Source organism: Perna viridis, chromosome 7 (assembly GCF_037379345.1).
Source record: "Perna viridis isolate PV_CMFRI_1.1 ecotype Kerala chromosome 7, ASM3737934v1, whole genome shotgun sequence".
NCBI classification, from domain to species: domain Eukaryota; kingdom Metazoa; phylum Mollusca; class Bivalvia; order Mytilida; family Mytilidae; genus Perna; species Perna viridis.
This window is the reverse complement of record NC_142451.1, coordinates 40155059-40171132: the sequence shown is the minus strand read 5'-3', so window position 1 is coordinate 40171132 and position 16074 is coordinate 40155059. Positions and strand designations below refer to the sequence as shown.

At 31.4% G+C, this 16074-nt stretch overlaps 1 protein-coding gene across 7 annotated transcripts in view; it reads right to left on the bottom strand.

Moving 5' to 3' along the window:
- Positions 1-2532: 2532 nt before the first annotated feature.
- Positions 2533-16074, bottom strand: part of LOC148612683 (uncharacterized) — a 41948-nt gene continuing 28406 nt past the window's right edge. For all 7 annotated transcript variants that reach the window (XM_088594341.1, XM_088594340.1, XM_088594337.1 and 4 more), the window contains 5 exons: positions 11302-11373; positions 10582-10739; positions 7920-8111; positions 7495-7637; positions 2533-5461 (listed from right to left, as the gene is read on the bottom strand). In XM_088594341.1, the coding sequence (XP_088450467.1) occupies positions 5438-5461; positions 7495-7637; positions 7920-8111; positions 10582-10739; positions 11302-11373 (589 nt within the window). In that variant the 3' untranslated portion in view covers positions 2533-5437. The remainder of the gene's footprint in view (positions 5462-7494; positions 7638-7919; positions 8112-10581; positions 10740-11301; positions 11374-16074) is intronic.

The window sequence follows — 16074 nt, the reverse complement described above, 5'->3', positions numbered from 1 at the left end:
GTAATCTTACATTAGTTTAGTACTTTTCCTATCAGATTAGTACAAAGAAGTATTGCAAATGTCGTTATCATTTACATGTGATTCAAGACTCTCATTATCAGCATTATAACTGAATACTTAGGAAAATCTGACCCAGAAGTATACTGTTTACATGGAATACTTCATACCGAAAAATATCGAAATACGATGCCAAGTCTAGCACCTATAAGTTCAACTAGATTATGTCAGTGGATCTACCTTTTAGACAGGAAGTCTCAGTGTTTAGTGTTTTTTCGATTTTTGTGCTGCGACAGATTAAGATAAGTTATATACGATATGAAGTTCGTGATTGTACTCTTGTTGAGAGTACATGCGTACGTACGTTTATATAGAAATAGTCCTTTTGCATATTCCCGACTTGGGCTTCGTTTTTTTTTTAAAGATTTCAAGCAAAGGGTAGTAACTTTCTACAAATTTAATCATCCGACAGATTAGTTTATTGTCCAATAATAGCAGCAATGCACAGAAGTTTACTTTAAATTAAAATACTCAATTTATTAGAGCCACAGTAAGTACTTGTGTACTTGTAGATAACTTATTTTAAACCATAAACCATTCAGGTACTTACCGAATTGTAAATAGTTCAAGTTTCCAAGTTTTTTTAAAAATTGTTTTCCCTTTCCCAAGGAGACCGCCAACCAGGTTGTCGGGTTTTGGTGGGTTTGTGCCGACTCCCGTCATTGATAAAGCATCCGTGCTAATCGTTTTTTATTACCTGTAGTGTAACTATTTTTAAAACGATTTCTGTTCTGACAAAGTGTTTTCTTTTGAAATTATGGATTTTCCTTATCACTCGATGCTTGATGCCACAGAGTAAGTTCTTATTACTTTTGTCGTTAACGTAGTTCATCGCCGGATGAACGATTTTGCTGTAATTGCAGAAGTTTTGTATAATTATGTGAAGTTCAGCGAGTATGACCGGTCATTGTTTATATCCCTGTTATGCCCAATTATTATTTCATTTTTGTTTAAGTATTTTTATGATATAAGTAAGGATAATTGACTATCCTGTTTGTCCGTTTAAATTTTTGATTCCTATTTTTGTCCTATTCAGTTTGTTTGAAAAATATTTCTATGGAAATCTAAAATCGTCATTATCATTTAGATTACATTTTTGGCATTTCTGATTTGCATTGTATATAATTGTTTTAAATCATGTTTATGAAGATAATTTGTGCATGCAATGTCTATTTTTGCAGATTTCGATGATAGTGACTGTTAAGTTACACGAATTTTCTCGATTGTTTACAAGTTATGGTTAGCTCTTGGTGACATAATTGTAATTTTAGGTAACAATTTGTCATATCATGTACACTTGGTAATTTTGTTTTTTCTTCTTGATCTTTCAGTTTTGTACCCTTCCCGGAGCTTGAGGTTCTGTATGGATTTTTCGATTTTTTTATTTGTCTTCTTAAAACCATACAGGGTTACTTTCCTTTTAAAAAACTTCTAAAATGACTTGCATTCCGTAAATATGAAAAACGTAAATGTATTAAATTCTAAAAAAAAGAATACTAATATATTATTTATTCTCATATTTTATTCATGTCCTGTAGAAGAGTAATCAAGGGAACCAAGGTTGTAGCGGTAATCAAAAGAATGTAATCCAGGGACAAAGACCAGACATGGAAAACAGACATTCACAACAAAGAACATAAAGTAACTAAAATCACACATACAAAGTAACAAAAGTAAATGAGCAACTCGGACTCCACTAAAAACTGGGAGCATGGACCAGGTGCATCAGTAGGGTAAGCGTCCTCTGCTTTTTTTTCTGTCCTCTGTAGAAAAGATGCTCTTATAGCGTCAGTGTAGTCATTCTGCTTTTGTTTTTTTTTCACATACATTTAAACAGAGACAAAGACCTGTCAAACCTTTAGAACCAACATGAGGCTGCACATTTGTGATCTAATTTGGTTGATCTCTCAGCGAGATTTAAACCCATTTTCTGTGGTTGGGTTACGAATGTAGACCTTGCATCAGTTCTTTCATTCACAGTGGTCTTTACCAGTATGAGTAATGAAAGTTATATTCAATATTGCCATTTTTGTCAAATAGTCTCAAACGTTGTACCAGTCAATGTTGCAATATAATTAGAGTTAAACGTAATCAAGGGAACCAATATTATAGAAGAAAATCAAAAGAATATATTCCAAGAACAGAGACCAAACAGGGTTAAAACACATAGTAAAGAACATAAAATAACCAAAATAATACGTACAAATCAACAAAAGTAAATGTACAACGTGGACTCCACTAAAAATTTGCACCATGGACCAGAAATATACCAACTAATTTGTTCATAAAAAATCAAGTCTAGGATAGACAAAAGAGGAAAAGAAAACTATGACGGGTTGAACAAATTGTCTCTTATGGTGCAGATGGATACGACTTCTTAACGATCCACGATTTCATGATGACGACCATATAACTTCTATATAAATATACATTTATATCCTAGAACTTGATTCAGGTGTGTCATATAGAGTGCCATAACTGTTTATTATTTTTATTTTAACTTTTCCTTACGGAAAACGTATAAAAGGATAATAATAAGATTTAAGCTTAACAATGGCAAGTGTATCATTGAAATTACAAATACTTATTCGAGTCCAAACGGAAATCAATTACAAAACCAACATGGACATTAAATTGATAAATATACATATAAACAATCAAGAAAACAAACAAATAAACGAACAGACAAATGAAAACTATTAAAAAATAGTTTAAACTATATTGTACGAAGCATCATAGACTGTCAAGTGTGCTCATTAAATATGTCGCATAACAATTGCACTACTTTCACGATAGAAAAAAAAATAATTAAGAAGAAGAAAAAATAAATTTATTTTAATGACATTATGAGTGTTTAACAAATGACAATCCATTATTCTTTTAATAATATAAATTTCCTCAACACCCTGTTGCCCTTTTAAAAGAACATCTAGTTGCTTTGTGCTCATGATACTCAAAATATTTTACATTACAATAAACAGAGATAATATTTTTTTGGCAAAAAATTTCGAATTATGTATATAAAAGTGTTATCGAAAATTATTTCATTGAAAAGATGTACTTTCTTAATATAATTGATAATAATAATAATTATATACCTAAAACATCTTTATGATTATTTCATAGTTTTTGTAATGCGAAGTAGTTTGACAAGAGGTAGGATAAACGTTGGCATTGCTTTTAACAAAAAAGTCGCAAAATTAATCAAAACTTATGTCGACAAAGTAGTTCAAAGTATTATGACTAATTTATCCTTACGACTTTTTTGTGAAAAAAAAAAATATTACAGGTTCTCCTAATAGAGACTTAATGTTTATTGACATAACCTAGGAAGATAACTCAGATATTTATTAAATATGGTAAAAAGATACGATTCTGATGTTTTTCGTTGGACAAACATTTTATCAATACATAAATAGCGTTTCACATGTACATAGATATGTTGCGTAAATAAATTATACTATCTTATAAGCATTATGTTGTTTTCTGATATAGCTGTCCTTCCTTTACATGTATTAAGTCCAGATTTGGTTAATGCATAAAATATTGATAAAATTAATAGGTATTGAAAAATCTAGTTATAACTTTCAGTATCATATAATGCTTAGTAGCGCCAAATATCGAGCAGACATTGGCCATGAAAGTGAATTCAAAGTGAAGGTAGCTTTTAAATTGATTTGAATTAAAATATGAAATTAAAAAAAAAAGGAAAAAAATATATTTTTGGTTTCTAGATCCGGTACGTTAAATTATTTTAAAAAAATGTAACAACCGTTTACCAATCTTATCTTGCCCCTTTCAACTATTGTCCCCTTTTCAATGTTTAACAAACGTAAGAAAAGGTGTATAAGTGCGATGCTCAGTCTGTGCCTAACTCATATTGGAATAATAATAGGTCATTATATAGTTTCAAGTACAATACATGAAAATATTGTATGAGTCTTTTTTGTTCTGGCAATCTGTATTAGTCGAGCCGAGCATGCTACGAATCTTATACCGATTTACAACACAATAGTGTCGCGTACAATATTTTCATTATAACATATTTCATTATAACCTATTATTCATACAGCTACCATTGAAAATATTAGTAGTATATTTGGACAGTAATTAACTTTGACAAAGTTTTGTGTGACTTACTTACAAAATAATATATATATCGTTATTTTAGGTACAAAACGGAGGCAAAATTTTCATTGTTTAATCAATATACTTGTATAATAATCGACACTTGGATGCCGCAAAAGAACAAAAAAATTCTATCACCTTGACTTGTTAAGCATATTCGTAAGAAACACAGTTGGGCTTTGTAAAACTGAAATAATTAAGACACTTTGGCAAAATAAGACACAAAAGTTTAAAATATCAAGTTAACAGGTGAGAATGGTATTTGTTTAGGAATCTTCATCCGCCTTGCCTTGTCGTAAAGTTAAAACTGAAACTTGTACCGTTACAGAAAATAAGTGGTAGCAAAAAACAAAACAAAAAACAAAAACAAAACAAACCAAAAAAAAAAAAAAAACCAAAATATTAAAATAAAATAAATTAACAAATAAACAATAAACACAATGAAGACAACAGTACAATGGTTTAGACCGAACTCTATCAAAGAATTGTTGTGATGACAGTGTTGCTGGCGGGTCTTTATTTGACGTAAAGTGAATTGTTAATTTTAACAGTTCAAATCAATTATATTTGCATAAAAATGTGTCATGTGATCAAAACAGCCAGTGTGAAAACATAGGAAAGTAAGAAAACAGCTTTAATTAGTGTTTAAAGTAAAAGAAAATGGACAAAATGTAAATAAAAAAAGTAAAATGGTTGAAACAAATAAAAACCTGCATTTATGTTTGCTTCGATTTTCTTTAAATGTTTGTTTCAGCTTTCTTTTAATTTTTTGTTCAGTTTTCTTTTAACAACGTTTTCTGCAAATTGATCATTTTACCACATCTTTTATTTACAACATATCAAAGAAATAACATGGCAAGATCATTGCTTTAAACATATGCCTTTTAGTACAATTTCTTCGTTATTTTCCCCATATATATGTTAATAACTAAATTGTCAAGATCCATATTCATTACCAGAATGTTAAAGCAGGAAAAGGACCTAAACACACAACCGAATAAATTATACAGAAATTAAGGAAAACAAAACGTAACGCAAAAACAAACCATAAATTATTATTACGAACCCCTAAAAGAAATTGAGTACATGTATTTATAACATCAGGTGCTCTGGAAGTGATGCCTGTCCTGCCACGAGAACGGTGCTCTTCTTTTTGAAGCGCATGTAATCCGGTAATTATGTAATAAATATAATGCAGCATCCGGACACGAGTCACAAAGTAGTCCCATCAAACAATAAAGCAGATATCCTTTTAGCTCCAACCAATTTTATGCTCCTATAAATATATGTATATATACAATTTTTCGAAAAAAATTGCTACATGGAAAAAATATATCAAAGGATAGCACCACAGAAAAAAATACGTATTTATTGCATGATTGATGATAGATTAACATTCACTTGCAGTTATCGGAGTACTAGCAGTCCATGTGAAGCCAGACACTGCCCATATTGGAGATGATTCACTGTGTAGAAAATCTCAACATGCAAACGATGCTCTTTGTCGTTTACATATGCTTTATTTGCATGTGACAATAGGACTTTCTGCGTTCATATTTGTGTTTTTGAGAAAACCATATGTATTCATCTCCACTTAAAATCAACTACATCAAACCAAGTGACAATTTCATATACAATCGAGATTTAACCCACAGCCGTCCACAATCATAATTGAATCGACTGAAGGAAATACCTAGGGTAAGGGGCATAACTCTTGAAATCAGTGATATGTTTATATCATATTCAATTTCACCAAATCCTATCAAGCTTTCACTTGAAACAGAATGAAATCAATCCAAATTACTTTGATGCTTACATGAGATTGATATAAAGAGCCTGAATACGAACGTTCCAATGATTTTAAAGAGTTGTGTCCCTTACCTTAGGTCTACCTCCCTCATTAAATTGACTTTTGATCATAATACCTTTTTTCAATTATAGTCCCATCTACTTGCAACAGAAAAATATTTTAATGTAGTGTTACTGGCATTAATTTTCAATATTCATATAAAAGTCTATCAACATTGCAATGAGGGAGGCATTGAAAATTGACCATCAGATTTTCTATTGTATGTGTTGTATTGAATGGGCATAACACTCGTCAGAAAAAGCAAGAAATATAGTCAAAAACAAAAGAAAAAGTTTTCTCTGTACAAACCGACAACATATTAGATATGTATAAATAAGGAAAAAAATTAAGAACAGTGATCTGATGTTTCATTTCAAGTTACGAATAAATTATTCCTTTTTGATATCCCAATTTCCTAAACTTGTAGTATGTGAGAATTTTTCCAATATTATTTGGTCAAATTTCAATGGCAACGTAAAGAAGAACTAAAACTTTTGTGGTCATTAAATTTCCTTTAACAAAGAATCATTGACACAACTGACAGGACTTTTTTTTCTAAAATCATTAAGTGCTCAAAAATGAAGAAAAATATTCAATGTCTTCTGTTTTATATAGTTTCGTGTATCTCTTTGTTTTGACTGCTCCCTACGACATAGTAGTAGGTACAAAATAGATGTTACGTTATTGAAATTTGCTCTTATATTTCCACTTTACATAATATAAATGTATAAGTTCTTTATAGAGTTATATTCTAATTTGTTCTTTAAACTTCAATTTAAGTAGCAATCCAGATTTACGTAGTACTCCGGCTAAGAATTATGCAAAATGTGATACATGGTTTGAAAGCCTAAAAATTTTTATTTTTGATATTTTGTTTGAATTGCCAGAGTAAACAGAAATTAACATTTTGTTTTTCATTTAACCTGTGATCTTTGGAGATAAAAATTATATAGAATGCATTGTAGATTTCAAAATTAAGGGAGATAACTCTGTAAATGACGCTCAAATACAATAAAATCTACTGGATTTTCAATGTTGATTATCTCCTAAGAGCAGGCAGATTTGAATGAATAATTCCACTTTTCAAAGTATAGACCCATAAAACAACTTAATTACAAAAATAAAAATATGTAGCCTTCTATAAGGTGTATCACATTTTTTAGATTTTGTATGATTCTTACAAAGACAGCTACTTAACTTCAAATGATAAAACCAAAGAATCCGTGCTTCATAACTGGCGTCAGGAAAAATTACTAATTGCCGCATTTACTACTACTAGAATGTTGCATGGACTTATTTTACAAGCAGGACATTTGATTTAGATAAATGATAAATGACAACGATCACTCCTTGTTGAATTATTTTATTACAGGTTATAGTAATTGTATATCGTTTTGATAATTTAGTGTTTCCAATTTAATCACACTTCATTATGCATCTACTCCCTAGTAAATACCTACCAGTGGTGGACTATTGTGTTTATTTGATATCTTTGAGGTTAAAGATGATTTTTTCTTGCACATAATCGTCAAAAGGGCGATAACCCCAATTGATAAACTCAGTCCAACTACTATACCAAGAATTATTGGCATCCAATCCAAATCTTAAATGAAAAACATCAACGATTAATCTCAGTATCAAAAATATCAAAATCTTCAAATTAAACAACTGTAAAAGTAACGGCACATTTTACTCGTAATGACGACTAATTAAAAGATTGGAATGCTGACAAAAAATGACAATTTTCTGGTTGTCGAAAACAAACTCCAATGTCCAATGTCCAATATATATATTTAGGTACTCAAGACTTGATTAATAGGTCGACAAATCTATGAAACAGATGTTCTTTACACAGTATCCGGAAATGTTTGGCTCTTCTACTTACCTTTCTCTGGGTCTTTCCCTTGGTCACCTTCACAATCGTTTGAACATTGAACTATTTCTGTATTATTTCCAATACAATCTTGTCCAGTCCCAGCCTGCGGCGGGTTGTTACACTCACGGGTACGGTTAATGTTGCCCGTACCACAAGTAACAGAGCACGTAGAATTTGTCCAGGTACCCCATTGTCCGTCGACTAAGATATGATCGAAGATAAATACAATATGTTAAGTATTCCATATTAAACTAAAGGATTAGAAAACATGACAACTGAGACGGCTTGGAAAACATATCAGGCACAAAGGTACGATTTAAAATGCTCTAAGGCTTAATCAAGTTAAAAAAAACCATCAAAATCTTACGCGGGACTTAATTTTGTAAGTACAAATTGTCACTTTTCTTTTCCTGTTACAGGATATTATATCTTAAAATGCAAATTTACAGACTACACATATTTTATCTGACCGATATGTAAAATGAGAGAAATCATTATTAGAAATAAAAGTATGTCTTTCTATTATGGAAAAAACCAACAAAACAAAACAAAATACAAAAAACAAAAACAAACAAACAAAGCGAAATATATGGGACGTTGCCTTTGGTTCTTATTTTAGAACTTGATGATTCCATAAGCCTTGCAATTCTTATTTGGTAAAAAATATTTCACATAAGAAAAAGAGAAACATTTCTTGTAATCTAATTAATTTTGGATGAAGTGATTCGTTGCAAAATCTATCTGAGACGTGTTCGTATGCATTGTTTTTTCCTTAGATGGATTTGTTTTAAATTGAAGACAGTTTTCGGTGATTAGAAAATAATCAAATGCCAATTTTTACGTTCCTTGTAAACGTAATGTTGACTGACTTTCACTAATACTCGATTTATATTTACTTAAAATTATTTGGGAAATTAAAACATTATTCGCAAATAGAACTTTATTTGAATTTCAATATATTCATAGTATTGTAAAGATGTTTTGTAAGAGATTAGAAGAATGAATATGAATTGACAGAAACAAAAGCGAATATTTGAAAATAAGTGTGTCTAAAACATATGCAATGACTTTAATTTAGAATCATTCAACAGAACGTTTCGTGTATGTATATCATTTTAAAAGGAAAAAGCGACTAAACGATGATTACAATTATGAAATGAATAACGGATATTCACATAAATCCACAATTGATTGCGAATCACGGAGTCCAGACGCGTTTCGTTATTTACAATTCAAATAACCTTTTGCAATCATCGGAAGAGATTTATTTAGTCCTCAAATAAAAACATATGAACAAATGCAGGTTTTGTGAATTGCAGATAAATATTTTTGAATATTTGAATGAAGAAAATTGTTTGGAAACTTTTTAGTCAAAAAATATAAATGTGTAATTACCACTACTAGTTAAAATAATGACTTATATAACCTTACAATGTCGTTTTATTTCTGATACAAACACAAAACGTCTCTATCAACGCTTTATCTATATATTAGAATTACATTTTCTCTACCACAATCGTTTTGTCAATTTACACAAAATAAAATGTTTATGGAGACATTTTTTTTGCTATGTCAACATTTTTTGGTAAAGTTAGTAAAAAATGTTTACGACAACACTTTTTGTGTTGAGGTAGACAAAATTTGTCCACCTCAACGCACATTTTATGTCCATAGTCAACACTAGAATTCCTTTGATATTTTAAGATTGTTTATCACAAAACAATTTTGAGTTGAGTTAGACATGTTGTGTTTTAAAGTGTTTTAGTTGTTCCGCGCATGAGTTTAAGCTTTATGCGTTCTTGGCACGAGTGATCATATTTTGGTTATTCATGATAGCCAATTGATTATCCTATTTATTGCATAGATTTCTCCCATTGTCGGTTGCTATTTTCAATATGAATTTTATATTTTGTGAACGGCAGATTAATATTCATGTTTTGAAGTTTTGGCGGGAGAAAGTTTGAGAGTGAAATTACCGAATTTATTTCACAGAGTGTATAATCGATTATTTATACACTTGGAACATTCGGTAAACCACTGCTATCTATATAATAATTAGATTTGTTGAAGCATGTGGATTATATATCATGATAAAAAACCTTCATACCTCAAAATTTGCAAAGAAACGAGACTGTGCGATGTCATTTTTACCGATAAACGATATGACATCTTGTGATTTGTTTATATCTGTTTAGTCATTTTTTCAACCGGAACCGCAACATATTCCAACTAGCTTTTAAGTGTGTTAGCTAAGTGTATAATACGGCTGGAATTTACTCTTTTCTGGGACAAAACATGGTTGCATATTACTTAAATTCAGATCTTCTTGTTATTGTAACTTGTCATTTTTTTATAATTTAAATTGATATGTAACAGGTTTTCTCTTTGGGCAAATTTAGTTATTTTGTAACACTTTGCTTGGAACTATGACGTCATTAACACTGAATGGCCGGCGTTCCGTGATTCGATTAATCCTAAACAAAGAATTATTCAAATTACGATTCAATTATAAATAACTTAATTATAACCTGTTAGAAATTAAATTATTAGAAATGTTTCTAATTTTTGGAAAAGTTATTTCGTATAACCTGTTCAAAATTCAGAAATGTTCTTTGTCTAAAAAAAGAAAACTAAGAGAAACTTTATTTTCAATCAATTATTTACCACATACCGGGACATGCTGATGTATTGAATGTTGCGATATTAATAGAAGAGGTATCTCCATAATCAGGACATACAACTGTAACTGGAGTAAGAACTGTCTGTATAGTAACCCAATGAACAAAATCCGTCATTGAGCAACACGTCCATTTATTGTCATTTATTTGCCTAAAATAAATGAACATCCCATAGATCCTCATGTTTATATCACAATCAATCTTCTAAAGTAGGAGTAAAAACTAAAATAATACTGTATTTAACCTGATATCTAATACATTTAGAAGTTTTTGGCAATTTTGTTTTTAAAATTTGCTCAAACCTTATACTCATAGATGTCCTAAGTAAATCTTAGTAGAAAATCTTATGTATGTTAAAGTATGAGTGTTACACCAAGGTATCGTTTGCAAATAAATAAAACCTTTACTTCATTATGAAAAGAATTCGGAGACTATGGAATGGCTTTTTTTAATGTACAAAATTTTGCAGCTTACATCCCATTCATATCTGTATGACAGAACACTACAGTATTATCAAATAAATTATAAGAAATATCAATTCACAATAGACCCTTTTGTGCTAACTATGGGATAGTAGACGTCGAGCTCAAGATAAACTTCCGTGAGGAAAATTCTGTTGTTCAACCGAAGTCCTACCACGCAGAATTGTATACTGAGGATGGTTACAAACTTACCACAAGAGGGTCTATTACCATTATGATACACAAACTTACAATGAGACAATGGTTGTTACAGGTAGGAACACATTTGCTGATATATCTGCCAGATTATTATAATGAAATTGTCTAAAATGAAATATCAATATCATATTATTCTATTGTCTACGAAATACTACTTTACAAGGATTTTAACAGTGTAAATTTCATTATACTTTTATTTACCATTGAACCAATATGCTTTATTATACCAATCTGATCTGTTCCTTCACTCTTATGTGGCTGACTTTATAGCTGATCTGATCCGAAAGTAAGAATATCGTTAAGCTAGATCCTATAATCTCAGTTTCTGCTTTATAGTTTACGCTTTGTCTTAAAACAATCATAGTTTCGGGGATTGGATACATCGCATCTACCCAGAAGAACTTGAGATGAAGGATACTACAGACACTGTGAAGTCCGCCTCATATCTTGACCTCCACTTGGAAACCGATGGTAAAGGAAAATATTGATCAAACTTTACGACAAACGCGATAACTATTTATTCAGATTTGCCAACTTTCTTTTCATCTGCGGCAACATACCTTCAGTACCTGTGTATGGAGTGTTCATATCACAACTCATACGTTATGTCAGAGCTTCCCGTGACTAAGCAGACTTTTTGTTTCGTGCTAGACTTCTTACAATTAAGCTTCTGGAACAGGGTCATGTTGCTACAAGTTTGAAGTCATTACTACAGACGTTTCATGGTCGTCATCATGAACTCGTGGATCAATACGGTGTATCCATCTGCACCATGAAAAATGATGTGTTCAACGTGTCATAGTTTTCCTTTCCTCTTTGGTCTACCCCGGACTTGACTTTTTATGAAGAACTCGGCGGGTGTTTCTAGAAAAGCAGAGGACACTTACCCTACCGGTGCACCTGGTCCTTGGTCCTAGTTGTTAGTGGAGTCCAAGTTGATCGTTTATTTTTGTTACTTCGTATGTATTATTTTAGTTACTTTATGTTATTTGTTGTGCTTGTCTGTTTTCCAAGTCTGGTCTTTGTCCCTGGATTACATCCCTTTACATTCCTTTGATTTCCGCAAGAATCTTGGTTCCCTTTATTACTTTTTTTACTCTTTTTACACACTACTATGTATTTTTAAGAAATTCTGTATAGCGTAATGCATAAATGGAACGTTATTAGAACATCAATAATATGAATGAATCAAATAAAGAAAAAAGATAAAATAAACATTATATGAATAAATAATATTTAATATTTTGAATGAAAATGCTTATTCTATTCCGGGAAACTATCAGATTGTATGAAAAAAAATGTTCTACGTTTCCCACTAAATATACTTAAATTCATCCTTCCACTACTAATCGTTGATCCCCAAAACATCTTGTTTTTTTACGAAGCTCGCGACTTCATATTAGGGGAATGGTAAGAGCACAGCGAATGGGTAAAATAAAGGAAGAGTGAAGAGCAATCACAGCGAACATATATTTAAGACAGAAAAGGTGAATGGTACGAAAACAGAGAAAAACAGTGAATGGAACAAACAGTGAAAAAGTGAAAGACAGGAATAGTGAATTGGACTTACACAGTGAATAGGTGATGGACGGGAATAGTGAACGGGACGAACACACTGAATAGGATAGATGAAAGAGAGGAACAATGAACCGGACGAACACAGTGAATAAGTGAAAGGCAGGAATAGTGAACCGGACGAACACAGTGAATAGGTGAAAGACTGGAATAGTGAATCGGACGAACACAGTGAATAGGTGAAGACAGGAATAATGAACCGGACGAACACAGTGAATAGTAGTGCTGCGAACAGGTATCAAAAAGTGCTTTAGTTTTCAAGTTTAATGGGTTTAGAAGGTATACGGCTACATCGTATGTCAATGGAAAGGTAGATCAATGTAGTTTTTTAATATCATTCTTTTCTAACTGAAATGTGGTAAAGTTTGCTGTTATTTTGCATTAATTAGAGGAGGGGCCAAAGATCAATCGACCCAATACTCTTTGATAAGTGATTAAAGTGAAATCGTTCATTGTAGGTATCGGAAAACAAGTAACATGTAAAGATCACATGTATAGAATTTCAAAAATGTAAAAAAGAACTTTTCCGACAAAAGTTGACTTTTTAATCACAGGACGAACATGCCCTTCAAATTGGTTGCATTTTAGTGCATTTTCAATAATTAGGAGATAACAAGACACCGCAGAATATTACAATGTATATCTAAGTATTCTTTACTGGATAACTAATAAAATAAACACAACGTTCTCGATTCGATCTGCAACATGAGCTTTACAAAATGTGTTTGAAGTTTCAGATTTTCTCATATTTGAACTACTAATTATACTAAAATTGTAAAATACGAAATCATTTCCCGATAACCTGTTCTGTTTTCGAACTGTTTTTACAACAGAAAAGCATGAATATCATCCAAAGTAACTTTTTTTTTGACATAATCAATATTGTAATTACTTTTTAAGCATGTAGAAAAGAGTGTGACATATTTTTATCTGTTATTCAGTAATTGAGCGCTCAACAGTGTTCGTTTTGAGGAAATTGGAAAAAGAATGGGATATCCATAGTCAAGACAAAGCACCAAAAATACAAAAATAGTATTGAAAATGACATACCGGTATAAATTTAAAGAATTAATTAGTAAGCCAGACTTGATTAAAAAAATGTGGGTTTGGAGCAGGTTCAGTAGGAGGATATTAATTTTAGTACCTTTTCTCTGTTTATTCTTATATAAATGATGTCATTTCGGATTTAAACTAAGGATGGAAAATCTGGCATTGCTTAAAAGTCATCAAGTTTGTGATGGTGAAAAAGAGAACGTTTCAAGGATTGTTTTGTAAATGAATTATTTCAAATAGTATCGACCTTTACTATCATATACACCAATGAAAAATGTCCAAGTTATGAATGGCTTATTTCCGATTCCTAGCATTTACAGCATCTTCGCTAGGTAAAGGTTACGGTCTTGCCCCTACCATTGCGTGAAGGGAGGGACACAATCGTAACCCTGGGGTAGCGAAGATGCTTTTACAGTTGTGATCCCATAAAGTGGCTCACTTATTCATTCTTTTTGTGAAGCAGACATACATGATTAGCTGTCCGAAAATTAAAACTATGACATTGTAAATGTTCAAAACAACTTTTCTACCATGTCAAAATATGACAACAGAAGTAACGCACAATTCAATGCATAAACCACTTACTACAACTGTTCTGTACATGTATGTTTACGCCGCAAAAAAGTAAGTTTATTACAACATTAAATATTGCAAACGAAAGATTGTATCCCCTGTTTTTAAACGTCTTGATAATAACCCCCCTATTATTTTTTTTTTTAAATATTCTTGATCCGGCCGTGGCCTGGACAATGATGTTTCCGTTGAACTAATATTCGGGAACAACTATGTTACCATTGTGTCTTATCCATACGGCTACTAAAACAGGAGTCTTTTCGAGAGGTAAAAAATCTTCGAACTTTTTATTGGGTCTGAACTTCTTTCTTCTTTTTGCGTTAAAGTTTTTACAAGGAATCTGTTTTTTTTATCAACTCGTTTAGTATAATCCATTCAGAGCAGCGGCGGATCTATAGGGGGTGCATGAGATTGGCATCCGACCCCTTTTTATTGTAAAATTGACAAAAAATGGAAAATAGTATCCTAGAACACACACACTATTTTATGAGGAACCCCGGCTGACACACTCCTTTTCACAGTGTGGATCCGCCACTGCAGAGGATATTGCATTACAAGCATCAGCCTGGCGCACAAATAAACATCATAAGACATTAATATTGTGACAACGTGCATGTACATGTTTCCACAGGCTTCCATATAAGTTCAAAGTTCACAGTTTATATATAGTCAAATTTATTACTAAATCCAGCCTTATTATGAACCCCCGAGTCGCACTATTTGTTTGCGAATCCCTGACTCATTGTTAAATCTTTTAGGTTTTATATAAGCATATAAAGACAAATGCAACAAAAAATATGTATGATTTTGGTATGTACAAAAATAAATCTAGAAACCTTAAGTCTTTTCAACAAAACGTAAGATGAACCCGATACTTTATTTGTATCTTTGTTCATTAAAAAGTCCGGAAACTAGACAAATTGTCCGGAAACGATTCCGTGTTATACAATTTTAGTACAATTGATAGTTAAAATATGTGAATATTTGCGACTTCAAACTCATTTTGCAAAGCCTATGTTGCAGATCGAATCGTGAACGTTGTGTTTATTTTATTTGTTATTCTGTAAAGAATATTTATATATGCATTGTAATATTCTGCGGTGTCTCATTATTTCTTAATCATTGAAAATTGACTAAAATGGAATCAATTTTAGAGGCATTTCTGTCCTGTTATTAAATAGTTTTGTCGAAAAAAAGTTCTTTTTTACATTTTTGAAATTCTATACATGTGATCTTTACATTTACTTGTTTTCCGATACCTCCAATGAACGATTTCACTTCAATCACTTATCAAAGCGTATTGGGGTCGATTGATCTTTGACCCCTCCTCTAATTGGTGCAAAATAGCAGCAAACTTCACCACTTTTCAGTTAGAAAAAAATGATATTTAAAAAATACATCTTTCCATTATGATATAGCCATATATTCTCTAGGCCCACTAAAGTTCGAAAAATCCTTAGCCGTCCGCAGCACTACAGGTGAAAGACAGGAATAATGAACCGGACGAACATAGTTAATAGGTAGCATGCATCAGGAGTTATATAGATTCATGTTAAATAGTAATAGCATTCTAAATAAAAGGCAAAATCATTAGTAGGATATAAA